Genomic DNA, 14,942 nt, shown 5'->3' on the forward strand with positions numbered 1-14,942 from the left:
GGTGCGAGCATTGTATATGCAGTTACAAGATGAATGGGCGTATGTGGTAATTATGAATTATATTCCTACTTTGCAAAATTGAACCCATGGGAACATGTCAAGAAAATGGTTTGCCTGGGTACGTCCGACGGTTCCTCGCGTATATAAGGCTCCAGAATGAGTGAGGTTCGGTGCTACAGTAATTCACGCCTCAGGAGGAAGCTCAACTAGTCCAAACCAAGGTGAGCGCGTGTCTGGGAATGCGGTGTCGGCGGTTTCATAGCTTCCAACGCTGGATCGAGAGCACCGAAGTGCGACCTCCTCCGTATCCTTGTTGACCATGTTCAATTTAGCTGTTGGGACGAAGGAAGTGTGCCGGCTTTCAATGGTGTACATCCCCCCTAACTGTGTAATGCTATCTTTGTTACGCATTGGCTGCTCGTCGTACTCGCGAATCAATTCCCGCGCGGCCAATGTGTGTATGGGTGGGGTTCCTGGGTCCGTATCTTCCAGGCCCGAAATATGAACGGGGACTACGACTTCGAAGTGTTCGCCGTGTTCGCCTAGCTGTCCTGTGATGGTGACTCCTTGCGGGATGGAGATTTCCTTGACGGAGACGATGGCATATACACAGAACCTCGAGCCAGCATGCAGATCGCATATCAACGAAGGCGATTGCTGAAGAGCGCTTCCCGCAATATCCTGTCGAACGCTTGCCATGCTACATGCTAGGGACTTGGATTGTAGGTTCTCGAGGGGGATTCCCCAGTTGATAGTTACGCCTGTTATAATTGGAGCTCTACCGGCGTGGAAGAGGCGGGTGCATTGAGTCCATATACCATCCGCGTGGGGCGCCAATAGGCAGACGCCGTTACCAGTCTTCGCTATGGCCATGCACAAGTCCTTGGCTACAGTGACACCTATCCCAAGGGTGAAGACACGTATTGGGGCTGACGTAGGCGCTGCCTGCATTGCAATTCGCACATCTTCGAGTGTCGCTTCCCTGTCCGCAACCTTAGCCTGTAGGACTTAGTGACATTGAGATCAACGCATGGACACATCATAGCATACCTCCCCATCCGTAAGGAGAAATATTGACGTTGGCATAGCTCTGTTTGCGCGTCTGAACGCAGCTTGAAGCGCGCCTCGGATGTTCGTACCACTCTGATAGGTGGTCAAACCTCGCACATACGTGAGCTGCCGGTTTCCAGTAGTTATAAAAGGTACCAGTAACAGCGCAATCGGATGCTTACTGCGTTAGACAATGCCTGTGGCTTAAAGACAACGCTCTGCGGGCGATGCTGATCAACGTGTTGGGCGAAGGAGAGTACGTTGAACTTTGTCCCTTCGGTCGGAAGAGACCGCAATAACTTGCACAAAGTCTCTTTTGCTGTCTCAATGCGAGATCCACGCATGCTGGTGCTACGGTCGATGACAAACAAGTATTCTTGCGACGGCAGGCGCGGGATAACAGATTTCGGCACCACAGTTAGGCAAAACGCGACCGTGTCCATACCACGGTGGGAGTGCTCGTCTCTGACCAAGGGTTCTGCAAAGCAGCGCGGCGCATCCAGCCCTTCGGCTTGAATGTCCAATACAAAATCCTTGCTGAGGGATTTTGTGGACTCAAATACGATTCTTGTCCTTTGACGGCAGAAAGTGTTATCTTGATCGCTGGCGGTATATGGTTGTTCGCTTGTCTCCAATCTGTGGCTGGGGCTGATAACTTGAATGAGGTGGCCGGCCGTTTGAATGTCAACGCGAATGCGGAGAATAGGCCTTCCTTCAGCTTGCCTTCCTTCAGCTTGGGTGGAATGCCTATGAGAGCTAGAAGGTTTTCCAACATGCTCAGGGATGATGAATCGAATATCATCGAGATTCGCAATGTTATCACTAAAGAGAGACTCGACATACTGGATGCACTGAGTAGCGATAGGGTTGGAACCAATGGAATATCAACGTACGTTTAATTTGACTTCGATGGTTCCGTTAGAAGGTATTGATCCAACAGGCATGATAAATGCTGGACAAAACTGATTAATATACGTGGAGAAAGGACGCTAAAAACTAACTATTTTGGCCTTCAATTCTGTGTTCGTGGGGACCCTCTTCCGAGGCCTGGGATTTCCAAGTGGTAACTTCGCCATTGCTTTTTCGTGTTTCGAAGGCACATATAGTCGCATTTTGCGGAACCGAGAACATAAACTTTGCTGGACCCGTACCTGATGAAGTCTCGTTGCAGTAGCTTTGAGTGATAGATACTCGTGAGGAAACTACAAAAGGCAAACGTCGATCACCTCGCACAGCTAGTTCAGAATGGCACCTTACCGTCTAAAACCATAGCATTTATCTGGGCGTCGATCAGAGGGAGCCACGCGAATGAGTTGGTTTGAAGATCTTCACTAAACACAACCTGGCTGACGGGGAGGCGACTATGTGTGGATCGTGGCCATACGACAGCTTGTGGGGGAGAGGTTTTGGGTGGGACATGGAGTCTGCGGGGAATATCTTGAGCCACCAAACTTCTGGCTGTTGGCCGACCATGGATGTCGGCAACGTGATTGGGCAAGTGGGCCGTAGCTGAAGGTCGTGGCTCTCTTACCCTACTACCCAATATGCTCGTCTCGGGTGGGTTGGGCGACGTCGACATCGCAGGAGTAATCCGGGGAATTTTCTTGGCGTAGTTGAGGGGTCGCGTTGTGGCAATAGGCTGCGGAGAGGAGATAGAGGCATGTCTAGTAGGAGGATAACTATCTGAGAAGACCCCGGCAATCATGGGTGTAGGTCCTGGGCCTACAGCATTGAGAGGCGTCATATCACTTTGATAGGGAGTTCGTGACACGGGTACGCCAGAGTGGGATACCGATCTTGGGCGTCTCCCCAGTGGTGCACTGACGCCTGAGTCGACCTCCGGATGAACGTCGGCTCGCGGCACTGAAGCAGGAGATTGATCAGAGGTTATTCTCGGCAACGATATAGAGGCACGTCTAGGGGGCGGACGTCCATCTGAGAGCAACCCCGTTCTATACGCAGGACCAACACTATTTGGAGTTGTCTGATCATTTAGAAAGTCTGTGCTCATTATAAGTATGCCGGATCGAGATATTGATGGAGAATGTTTCGGCAATGGCGGACTGAGGGGTAATGTAGCAACAGTAGTGTCAGCGGCCGGATGAGCGGCGGTGTGGTTCGAGCTAGTGGCGAGAAACGGCGTGCAAGGGGATGATGTCTGGAACAAGCTGTGTCCTGTTATTGGGATTGGGATATTCCGTTGCCACGTCGTTTTGTCGCGGCTGACCCTAGGTCCTGCGACGAGATGGCGGCGGCGATAGTAGCGCCAGAGGAACATAGTGATAGCTAGCAAAAGCAGAGCACCAACACCTCCTAGAACGCCTCCTACTATTGTTGGAGTTCTGCTGGGAGGCGTTGGCGTTGTACTAGGTGGTATCACGTTAGGTGGTGTTAGTCCAGGTGGACCCGCGATGGGTTGTCCAATATCTTGTCTAAAGAAGGCAGTGAATACACGCGGACGAAGTATGAGCAACCATGAGCCCACGTATATAAGACCGCGTCCAGTAAAACTAGAGAGCGAGTGCCATTGACGTGCCCATTTTGTATGGTAAGGTTGTGTGCGCCGGGCATTAGGTTTGTTTGAGAAAATACAGTTACGTTGTATTCATAGCCCGCAGGCCCTGAAGAAGCACGAGAAAAAAAACCGGAAACTTGTCCATCGAGAAGGAACGTCATGTTGGAATTCGTAGTATGACTCCAGCCGAGCTGGGCGATTGCACACAAGACGTACACCGCCGTCCCTTCGTAGGTACTAAGTAAGATGAGGGATGGGAAGATCGAACCAGATACGAACCATTGAAAACGACCGAGGCGGACGGTATGATTGTAGCATCATCACCACAATCAGCCAATGGGTCAAAGAGAGACTCAGTCCAAGATCTCTAACTCGTAGTCAGTTTCGAAGCTCTAGTGCGATCGATTACACGATTGAAACTCACGTTGTATACATTACTTGCCTCTAGATGTGCGGTGCAATTTCTACACTTCACTCCGTCTCTCCAAGCACCCTTAGGAAAGTATGTGATGTTTCGGTTGGTCGTCGGATCCCCGTACGTGTCGTCGATTGTGAAATTCATGAGGGAAGCAGCAGTGCACCTGCAAGACAGTAGAATAGAGAACCAGATCAACCGTATTTTGGGGTTCACTCACCTTCACATCTGATGCTCTGGGCTGTTTTTATGAGAAGGGGCCTACATCGTAGCTGTACAAGGCGCCGAGGCGCTGAACAGGCCTCATGGGAAGCCTCAAGGCCAGCCGTGGCATCTGCAGAAGACTAAGTTAGAACCAGACTCGGAATCACGTATTTGACTTGAATTTCAATATTCCGCAGTCGCGTCGAACTGGAAAGTACATGCCTGCGATGTGTGGAGCATGTCCACGGATTTATGGTGCCGATGGTTCCGCGACCCTTCCGGTCCGCAAATTGCCGCCAGTCACTGGCATTTGTCGCTCACCAACGTGCCGAATACTTACGCGCATCGCAGAGGCTGGCCAACCTGCTCACGACTCCCATCTACCCCCATAACATAGCTCTGCCAGACTCCAATCGTGCTCCTGCGCGTAGTCGAAGGCAATGGGTGGCAATGTTCCTTTCTGGTGAGTGACAAATTTTCTCTGCAGTGTTCTTCTCCTCATGGTTGTCCTTATGTAGGTTTGGAGGTTAGCACGCGCTCAATATTACGGGAAAAGAACCTGACCTAACCCGACTACCATGCTACTAGGCGTGGCGGCTTCAAGTATGCACACTATGTCCGTTGCCTAAAGAGGATGCTCATTTACCGCGATAGTGGCTGCCAGTTGCACACACCCACTGGATCTGACTAAAGTGTAGGTTCTTCGTACTCTGTGACCACTTCTCCACCTTAAATCCTGCCTGATCTAGTCGAATGCAGACTCTGGATTCTACAGGAACCAAACATCCCTCCGCACTCGTGGTGCTTCGGACATCTATTAAGAAATCCGGTATCCGAAGCCTCTACACCGGTCTGTCGGCTTCTCTCTTGAGACAGATGACCTACTCTCTCGTTCGTCTTGGGAGCTATGAGGAAATGAAACGTCGCATCTCCCAACGCGGCAAGCCTTCGACACCACAGCTTCTCGCCGCGGGGTGTTTAGCGGGTGCACTCGGAGGCATCGCAGGGAACCCAGCCGGTACGTTGGTATTGCTTGCTGATCGACGCTTCTTATTCCACCCCATCCAGACATAGTATTAGTCCGAATGACGAGCGACTCCGTCAGACCGCCTGAGCAACGGTATGGCTATTCAAACGCACTCACGGGTCTAGTGACACTTGTAAAAGAAGAGGGTATCAAGGGTTTGGGAAGAGGTCTCGGTACCAATGTGGCAAGAGCTACATTGATGACTGTAAGTCAGATGATTATCTTGTCCCAGCCTACCCCTGAACAACATATAACCAGGCATCCCAAGTTGGATCGTAAGCAGACTCAGCATTCTATTTTACTGGTATGCCACCCAGAGCATTTTCAGGTATGATTATTTCAAGAGCACGTTGTTGAGTCGACCTATCCCGATGCTCGACTACCAGTTTCACGATGGACTGCTTTTGCATTCCGTAGCCAGCTGCCTTGCTGGTACGGTAGCGACCAGTGAGCCTTCTATTAAACTATGATTGAGGAAGTTGACACGAGTCGACTGCAGCCGTCTGCTCGCCTGCGGACGTACTTCGGTCACGACTTATGGCTGCTGTTCGTCTACCGATATTGGAGATGCTCTTACCAAGCTAACACCTATTTATCAGTCCGGCAATGCGACTTTCTTAGAGGTTCTGAAGACATCCCTTCATGAAGAAGGACCACGGTTTTTGTTCAAGGGCTGGACTCCAGCGTTTATCCGATTAGGCCCGAACACTGTCCTCCTATTCGTCTTCTTCGAGGTCAGCATTATCACCTCAGCGCCCATTCTCTGGTCAATGACAGATGTCTTTTAGCAACTGAAAGCGGGCTGGAAGAAAATGTTATAACTCGACCGCCTTTTGTCTCCTGTTGTCTTGCTTTACATAACTTTATAGATTTCGATCTCTAGATTTCGCAGAGTATATCCATACCTACATACCACGCACACTTTGTTCACTCATCAGCCCAATCTGTAGTGGCTTAGATATCACATCGTATTAATATTACAATGTACATGGAAAGAAATGATTGATCATCGATCAGCCTTCCAACCGTGCTGGCCATATCCAGATAGATCCCTTTTATAACACTTTCGTGGTCTGGGCGGATCGTTCACGTCTGAGTGTAGACAATGATCTTGTCCAAGTCAGCAGCGTAGTCTGCGTATCACGAAATCGATGGGTCAATCGTAGAGAACGAGCCACGGTTTGATACTTACTGCTTTGTCCGGCGCTGAACGTAATCGAATTCGCACCGCTGCGAAGGTTAAGCTTGACGGGGACAGACAAGATGACGTTACCACCACCCGTGTTTGGCTGGTCAACCGATACTGCAGATTTCAACGTATCAGTAGGCGGCCAGCACTCCGGAATTAGATGACTCCACGTACCTGCAGCGCCTCCGTTGACGCTGGCAAGTCATGTTAGTACAGCGAAAGGCACACTACACAATTTATTCACCTCACGGTGGTGTTGCGCCAGCTAGAGTCACCTGGTTGGACAGCCGAGTAAGGATTGTGTCCTGTGGGGGAAAGAGTGCACTTACCATTTGCGTAGTAAAGTGCAACCCATTGGTTCGCACCAATGCCCTGAACATTGTTGATGGTGATAGACCCTCCGTTCCCTTTCGTTCTAAGTGTCAGATATCACAATATATCATCGAGCTAGAAATTTACCTAGCCATCCGACTGCACGTCCGCCGGAGAACGAGCTGCTTGAAAGAATACTCGCGGAACCGCTGATGGCCCCGTTCTCAGCCTCGTAAGAGGTTCCAGAGGCAACTGAATATGTCCCTAGGTTATTACTTATCAGTAAGGTAAGACCAACATGTCGTTGAAACGTATACTTACCCGCATTCAAGTCCAAACTCCAGACGTCTGCTTGCACGAGCTGAGGCTTCCCACTCGCCCAAGTGAGTGGTAGCCAGATGTATCGACTGCTGCCAAGCAAAGAAGGGCGCCAGCGATCGCCCATGTATATACCATTTTGACCCAGTGGTAGATCAAATGTATTCTGGGAGAAGTATGTGCGAACGGCTTGCGGGCCGATATCCGCTTGAGAGGACCACGTTCCAGAAAGTGACTAACCTAGGTGTTAGCTGATTCGTGCGTTGATAGGGATTTCGTAGCTGACATTAGCGGTGAAGAACTTGTTAGGATTGGGATCCCATCCAGACGTGTGAGAGGCGAACAGATAATATACACCGTTGCGTTTGATAATACCAGGTGCCTCGAGAGTGGATCCTGGAATGGTGTTCACCTGAGCGGCGATGTTGTAATAATCCGCGTCCAACCTAGAGATCTTGAAGTTCTGGTTGTTGTCTGATGCGTACAAAAGATATGCTGTACGAGCGCCTGATGTCCATAGAATAAGATCATGAAGTATAGGTGCGGATTCCACACCCACTATCATCTATTAACAAGTTGGATAAGTAGCGAAAGAATGGAACTGATGATAAAGAACGTACCGTCTTGGAATAACCCCATGTCTCGGGATTCAGCTCCGAGAGGCTTGAAACTGGAACGAAAAGTGAACGGGCCGCAGGGCGACTTTGCTGTCGCTACACCGACTTGTGCGGCTCCATAGCTAGAGATAAGGGATTAAGCGGTGGTCAACCGTCATGGAAGAATGTTGATCACTTGGAAGAATCCGAATGAAACCACATTACATATTCATTGTTCTGGTGGTAACTCAGTCTCGGTCAACTCGTTAAAAATGTTCAGCTACATGGTCCAAACCTTCTGATTGAAAATAACTTCCAAGTACTTGTCAGAAAGTTCCACGCCTCACAAAGGGTTGTCTTTACCTTTGGGACGTTCCACGATGTTGGAGGTGGATATCATGGTCCCGCTGACGGGTGTGAGAGCGTCATTTTGTCTGGACCAGTTGACGAGATCGCTGGACTGTTGACAATCAGTGAGGTTTGATCTAAAGCCGGGTTAGTAGGGAGTATGGTACCGTGTAGCACGAAACAGCTCTGAATAGAGCACTGTTGTGGGCCTTGTCTTCCCCGTGCCAGTACCAGGTTGAGCCAACCTTAAGGAATCCGCCTCCGTGGGCTTGAATAACGTTGCCACTGGTATCCGTCCAAGTAGCACCAGGAACGATGACAGCCGAGTGCGCCAACGGTAAGAGAGATGCGACAGCTAACAGCACATAAGAGGAGAGAACCATCATGTAGCTGAGGGACGTACAAGGTCAGACTTAAGCACATACTTTATATGCGTGCGCGGGGTCGGTAGAAGTGTCTGGTGCCACCGGAACGAAGATGGAAGGACTCCGGTTGATACCAGCGACGAGCTTGGCGGGGGTGGTGAATAAGAGTCACGAGGGTCTCTAACCAGCAGCGATATCCAATTCAAATGTAGCGTTGAGAAGCACAATATCTGTGCGGACCGGGAAAAGCGCGTGGAATTCTGTTCAGTTTTTGCAAATCACATCCCATCGGTGATATCATGGATCATGAGAGAAGTCATATTCCCGCGCGACATGTGTCGCCACACGCTTATCTGTTTTCCCCACCGCGCGGAGCGACGACGCGGTCTGTTGCGGGTGATGTTATGACCACGTAGACGGTCCGTTGGATAATACATGTTCCTTGAGAAGGATAGAAAAACATATATACGGTACAACTGAAGGTCAGAACATATCTTAGGTCAGAGTCTTGGGACAACGTACGAGGAGTCCGAATAGCAACTGAAGCTGTGGCATCTACCGTCACGAACGGTTCTGGGGATGAAGACAGCGATCGGCATAAAGTAACAGCCAATAGGTATACGAGATGGTCATATTTCCATAATGTATTCAGGATGACTACGTCTCAGCCCATAGACGGCGCCAACTCGGCAGTTCAAGAAGAAGAATGTGGACTACGCTTTCGTTGGTGTGATCGGTTGATTAGGCACTACTATCAGATAAGATCAATAATGCTTGTCGGGCCGCTGAACTTCGCTTGTCCTAGGACTACGTACAACAAGGTCGTTGTAACAGGCCAGCATTGTATATCGTGGACCCACGCCGCATTGATTCCTGGGGTGATTCACTGCTCGAGGCAAGAAGGCGACTCCTTCTGCTGCGGCGATGCGCAAAGTATCTGTATTTGGTCGCTGGTGATGTTCTTTAGCTTAATTCTGATATTCTTGTCATTCTTGACCTACAGCATCCCAAGTATGGCGTCCTTTGATACCTCAAGCTCAAGTACCTCACCTGGCAGTGCAATGCTGTTTTTCTACACGAGGCATGCATATAAAGAGATGCCTCCCCGCGACCAAACCATTCGATTCCCGACATGGATCGCTACAGTGGTATCGTGCATAATGCTGGCCGTACAGACGGAACTAAGGTTTACCTCCCCCTCGAAGAAGTCCGTGTTCACGCCCTTCTCCTCGACGGTGAGCTTGAAAGAACTCTCGCTCAACGTTATCACTAACTTCCATGATGGAACAGTTTCCGCGAAGGTCACAATTGACCAAGTCTATTCGAACCCATCCGACACCGCTACGAGTCGAGCGAAATATCTGTTCCCTGTCCCAGCAAGCGCAGCTATATGTGCGTTCGAAGCGCGTAAATCAGATGGCACAGTTATCGTTAGTAAATGCATGGACAAAGACCTAGCGGCGGAGAGACATGAGCGTGCTATCCGTGATGGGAAGTTTACGGGCCTACTCGAAACAGTGACTGATGATGGTCAGTTTCTCCTTTGGAATATCTCGCAATGTCGCACTTACCCGACGCCTCACCAGTCTTCACCATCTCCGTGGGGTCTATCCCTGCCCAAGAACGTATAGAAGTCAAGGTCGTCGTAAGTGACCTTGAGGCGGCTCAAAGTATCATAAATACTCACTTAGGAACAGTATGTGATGACCCTGCTGAATGATGACAATGTCGATGAAATCCGCTTCCAACTTCCTCAACATGTCGGCGACCGTTATGGGACGCCACCCGCCGCCCTTAACGATGCGGCTGGAACTTCCACATCTACCCGCATTCGCATCAGCATTGACATCCAAACGTCAGGTCGCCTCCACAGCGTTATTAGCCCTAGTCACGGACATGATATCAAAGAAAAAAGATACCCGACACATCGAAACCGCACATCCCGACGCAGAACGACTGTGACATACAGATCCAAGATGTATCTCAGCAAGGACTTTCTACTCATTATTCACGCAGAAGGACTTGGCGCTCCCCGCTGTTTCGTAGAGGTGGCTAGGAAAACGTCCAGGCTGGGCTCAGATACGATCGCTTTCCATCTCACAATGGTACCAAAGTCCATGTTACCTCCGTTGCCTTGCCAAGAGTACCTATTCTTGATTGATCGAAGTGGGAGCATGACTGGTAACCGCGTGGAGACAGCGAAAGAGACACTTGTCACGCTTTTAAAACTCCTCCCTGCTCAGGGCACGCAGTTCAACCTGTATAGCTTTGGGAGTACAGTGCGTAGATCTTATCCTCAGAGTTTGACATATGATCAAGCAACGATGACCACGGCAGTGAGCACCCACTTCACACATTTCAAGATCGATTGTCACTTGACGTTCGTTGGCTTGTCAGGTCACCGAAGTACGTGGCATGGATGCGTCCTTTGGGGGCACGGAAATTCGTTCGGCTCTCAAAGAAGTGTTCCAGACCCGTAACCGGACAATGCCTACCGCAGTCTTCGTGCTCACTGATGGAGAGGTAAGTTTCAACGTCGTTCATTTTCACTGCTTGCCCTAATTCTACCATTAGGTCCACAATACGCAGATAGTGATTCAAGACGTCGGAGACGCAGTGCATGCAGCAACGACTCAAGCTCCCCTGCGCGTATTTACGCTGGGCATAGGCGATGGTGTATCTAGTGCTCTTTGTGAAGGAATTGCCCGTGCAGGCAACGGGGTTTGCTTATTCGCGACACATAACGAAGACATCTATGGGAGGTGTGCACGCCTCTTTCAGGCCGGACGAACCCAGTTTATTGAAGATGTCACGGTCGATTGGGGCATTCCTCCCGAAGGTCTACGCTCGCCTACTGTCAAATTTGCATCCGACGACCTCAAGGGAATGGTCCAACTCCGTGCCCCTCCGACATTGCAACAATCGCCTCCAACCATCGAGAATTTGCACGCTGGTACGAGGATCAGCATAACCGCTATCCTCACTGTAGAAAGTATCTCCATCCCGGATACGGTCCGGATCGAGGGTCGACTCAGTGACACGGGGGAACCGTTCGAGATGGTTGTCCCCGTACGCGTTGCGCAGATTGCAGATGCTGACCCAGGTCAGCCACCAATTCATACCCTCGCTGCTCGCAAGTTAGTGCAGGATCACATCGAAGGACGTGCACCACTTCCTTTATCAGAGACTCCTGGTGTACCTCACGATGCTTTACGAAAGGCGGCTATAATCAGGCTAGGCGAGAAGTATCACATTGCGAGCCGCTATACGTCCTTCGTCGCAGTCCAAGACGGGGATGTGGACAAGTTCGAGCAACCAATACGAACGAAGGGGTTCCCCCAGACAAGCCATAGACACAATACGACGGTGAACGCAGCTGCTCATATCCCGACAGGAGATTTGCAGCCCAAGAGGACCATCACATCGATTTTCAGTGATATGTTCAGAAGATGGTCTTTTATTCCCCTATCCCTTCTATCCGCTGGACAGGGGATCTCTCCGGATCAGCCGCCTCAACACCAGAACGAGGATGGACATGGAGACCACGACGATGGCTACGAGTCTTACCAGACTTTCTCAACCATGAGTTCATTGGAGTCGCGCTCCGATTGGATCTCGAGCGACTGGAGCGAAAGTCGACCTTCTACACCCCCTCCTTTATCTGAGGCAGATAAACGCATGCAACGTAGTCCTTCTCCGGCATTCGACGCTTCTACACAGGTTCAGCCCCCTCCGGCCTCAGCCCCGGTTCCACCAACGTCACAACTCAAGACCGAAGTCGTAAACTTGATTCACGTACAATCCTTTGATGGCTCTTTCTCGAGCGAGCAGCTCCGCCAAATCGTGGGAGAAGAGGCAGTGAATGACGCTAGAGGACAAGGTGTTGAGCCCGTAGTATGGGCCACTGCGCTCGCTGCAGCATTCTTGAAGAAACATGCCTTCGGCCATACGGAATTGTGGACCAAGCCTTTAGAATTTTTACGCAGGTATTCGGGATCAGAGCACATTCTCGCTAGAGCGATTGAGGCATTGGGATAGATTAGAAACAGTGTCTATTAGCATATATCAGCCTGCATATGTATTGATGAATGCTCCTAGCTCTGGCCGTTGTGGATTTCAAGTTCAAAGGTAGGTGATCTAGCTCGCACGATCACGTAACTGGTCCGTGCGCCCGTCGCGGTCGCCAATTTGAACCACGCCACAGGCTCAGCGCTTTTTGACTCGTGCCTCCACAACCTTCACTCTTTCTTCTTTTCTGTGTCCCGTTCAACTCATCCACTCCCCACTTCTTTGCAAAATGAGCGCCAACGACAACGAGGATCTAATTGACTACGAGGATGAGCACGATATCGTCACCAACGGTGCTGGTTCTGGTTCCGCCACAAACGGGGCTGGAGCAACAGATGGCGAGGGTAAAGAGAAGAAGAATTTCTCTGGGATCCATTCAACGGGGTTCAGGTACTCTCATCTTTTTGAGTTGGTGTAAAACGCGTATATATCGTTTGTTCAAAGGGACTTCCTCCTGAAACCTGAGCTTCTCCGCGCTATCAGTGACCTTGGTTTTGAACATCCCTCTGAAGGTTTGTCGCAACCTATCTTGATCAGAACGATGATTTAAACGCGTTTACTTAGTCCAGCAAGAATGTATCCCTCAAGCTGTCCTCGGAATGGACGTCTTGTGCCAGGCCAAATCTGGACATGGAAAGACGGCTGTTTTCGTCTTGGCCACGCTCCAGCAACTCGAACCAGTCAACGGCGAAGTTTCCGTTCTCGTCCTCTGTCATACTCGTGAACTGGCCTTCCAGATTAAGAATGAGTACACTCGCTTCGCCAAGTACATGCCAGATGTTCGTGTCAGCACCTTCTTTGGCGGCACACCGGTTTCAAAGGATGCCGATCTCCTCCGCGACAAGACAAAATGTCCTCACATCGTCGTCGCCACCCCTGGTCGTCTCAATGCCCTCGCCAGAGACAAAGTTTTGGACGCCAAAAACGTGAAGCACTTCGTCCTGGACGAGTGTGACAAAATGCTGGAACAGCTTGGTTAGTCATGCGATTTCGACCCTGTCCAATACCCTCCACCATTTAAGTTCATGGCTCTTCGTCCGACGACATGATTGCTCGATTGTTACGCCTGTTTGAGCGACCACTGGCTGCGGATCTCTTTGGTTGGACACCAGTCTGCACGGGAGAGGGGTGTGTTCTGATTGGGGTTGGGAGTCCATTCCGACAAACTTCAACAACGAGGCTGTTTTGGCGGGACCTGGAGACCACCGAAGCAAGTCTGCGTATCGGAAAACAACCGAGGAAGACCGCGACCGAATTCGCTCAGGGATTCGACTTTTACGTTCCGTTTTCCACGATTATCCCACCTGTCGTTTTGCTTGTTTTATTTTCTGCTTGCCCCAATCCGTGTCGAAGCAAATATCTGATAACGACCACCTCCCAATAGACATGCGCCGCGACGTCCAAGAAATCTTCCGGATGACCCCTCACCACAAACAAGTCATGATGTTCAGCGCCACTCTCGCGAAAGACATCCGTGTAACATGCAAGAAATTCATGGCCAATGTAAGTGATCAACAACATTATTTGCGTTCCTGAAATAATGAAGTATGTAGCCTCTAGAGATCTTTGTAGACGACGAAACGAAGCTCACGCTGCACGGTCTGCAACAGCATTACGTGAAGTTGGATGAGAGTGGGAAAAACAGGAAGTTAAACGACCTATTGGATAACTTGGAATTCAATCAGGTATGTTGCCATGAAGTGAGGTAGCTCGAAACGTCTAACATTCATCAAGGTTGTCATTTTCGTCAAGTCTGTTGCTCGTGCCATTGAGCTGGACAAATTGCTTGTTTCTTGCAACTTCCCTAGTATCGCTATTCATTCAGGTCTGCAGCAAGACGAACGGTAGGCAACTTTTAGGTGCTCATTCATTATCCAGCATTGAACTATTTTTCTACTTTAGTATCAGTCGGTACACTGCGTTCAAGGCGTTCGAGAAGCGTATACTAGTTGCCACTGATATCTTCGGCCGTGGTATCGATGTTGAGCGTGTCAATATCGTGATCAACTATGACTGTCCTCCTGATGCTGACAGTTACTTGCATCGTGTTGGGTGAGGCTTTTGAACCCTGCTCTCCTCATGGGGTCGCTGACACCTTTCACAGCCGTGCTGGCCGGTTCGGAACAAAGGGTCTTGCAATTACATTTGTGACTTCCGATAGTGATCAACAAGTCATGGCTGCGATCCAATCGCGATTCACAGTCGCTGTACCAGAACTGCCGGATCACATCGATCCTGCGAGCTACAGTATGTGTTTTCTTATTTCTGTCATGGCATTGGCTGATTCCTGGTGTAGTGACGTCTTGAGGAGACTGATATCCGTGTTTCTATATTGCTATTGCTGATTTGTGTACTCGTACATCGATTGTTAACCTTTGAAAATTTTACACTTGGGCATTCCTGATCATGAGTTGATGCTTGACAATGAGACAATGACGGCGGTTGTTTGCCACGGTACACAAGGTCAAATAGCTTTGAAAGTTACTTACAGTGTGCATATCGTTCCGCCGCTTTGCTTTACTTCCTAGGTTCCCT

General features: G+C 50.0%; 5 protein-coding genes across 5 annotated transcripts; 3 read left to right on the plus strand and 2 right to left on the minus strand.

Moving 5' to 3' along the window:
• Positions 1-183: 183 nt before the first annotated feature.
• PC9H_004056 (uncharacterized protein) lies at positions 184-3,621 on the minus strand (the record flags this gene model as incomplete). Its single annotated transcript, XM_036773646.1, has 7 exons — positions 184-999; positions 1,051-1,176; positions 1,233-1,892; positions 1,944-2,002; positions 2,052-2,252; positions 2,308-3,482; positions 3,536-3,621. 7 exons carry the CDS (start codon positions 3,619-3,621, stop codon positions 184-186), a joined length of 3,123 nt encoding a protein of 1,040 aa, XP_036635119.1.
• Positions 3,622-4,762: 1,141 nt separating this feature from the next.
• On the plus strand, positions 4,763-6,032 carry DIC1_2 (Mitochondrial dicarboxylate transporter; the record flags this gene model as incomplete). The annotated part of the gene is made up of 9 exons (XM_036773647.1): positions 4,763-4,787; positions 4,839-4,878; positions 4,934-5,202; positions 5,253-5,416; positions 5,470-5,486; positions 5,540-5,658; positions 5,711-5,757; positions 5,811-5,945; positions 6,000-6,032. The coding sequence occupies 9 exons, from the start codon at positions 4,763-4,765 to the stop codon at positions 6,030-6,032; spliced, it is 849 nt and encodes a 282-aa protein (XP_036635120.1).
• Positions 6,033-6,297: 265 nt separating this feature from the next.
• On the minus strand, positions 6,298-8,360 carry PC9H_004058 (uncharacterized protein; the record flags this gene model as incomplete). The annotated part of the gene is made up of 13 exons (XM_036773648.1): positions 6,298-6,344; positions 6,404-6,514; positions 6,575-6,594; positions 6,645-6,675; positions 6,730-6,807; positions 6,860-6,976; positions 7,034-7,265; positions 7,317-7,537; positions 7,651-7,769; positions 7,823-7,863; positions 7,922-7,938; positions 7,990-8,086; positions 8,142-8,360. The coding sequence occupies 13 exons, from the start codon at positions 8,358-8,360 to the stop codon at positions 6,298-6,300; spliced, it is 1,350 nt and encodes a 449-aa protein (XP_036635121.1).
• Positions 8,361-9,471: 1,111 nt separating this feature from the next.
• Positions 9,472-12,377, plus strand: PC9H_004059 (uncharacterized protein; the record flags this gene model as incomplete). The annotated part of the gene is made up of 6 exons (XM_036773649.1): positions 9,472-9,574; positions 9,630-9,869; positions 9,926-9,984; positions 10,037-10,675; positions 10,737-10,862; positions 10,914-12,377. The coding sequence occupies 6 exons, from the start codon at positions 9,472-9,474 to the stop codon at positions 12,375-12,377; spliced, it is 2,631 nt and encodes an 876-aa protein (XP_036635122.1).
• A 259-nt stretch (positions 12,378-12,636) lies between these two features.
• SUB2 (Suppressor of the cold-sensitive snRNP biogenesis mutant brr1-1) lies at positions 12,637-14,714 on the plus strand (the record flags this gene model as incomplete). The annotated part of the gene is made up of 9 exons (XM_036773650.1): positions 12,637-12,797; positions 12,852-12,919; positions 12,972-13,382; positions 13,792-13,910; positions 13,961-14,092; positions 14,142-14,251; positions 14,310-14,459; positions 14,512-14,654; positions 14,704-14,714. 9 exons carry the CDS (start codon positions 12,637-12,639, stop codon positions 14,712-14,714), a joined length of 1,305 nt encoding a protein of 434 aa, XP_036635123.1.
• Positions 14,715-14,942: the final 228 nt, after the last annotated feature.

The sequence above is a fragment of the Pleurotus ostreatus genome, assembly GCF_014466165.1.
Source record: "Pleurotus ostreatus strain PC9 chromosome Unknown scaffold_2, whole genome shotgun sequence".
Taxonomy (NCBI): domain Eukaryota; kingdom Fungi; phylum Basidiomycota; class Agaricomycetes; order Agaricales; family Pleurotaceae; genus Pleurotus; species Pleurotus ostreatus.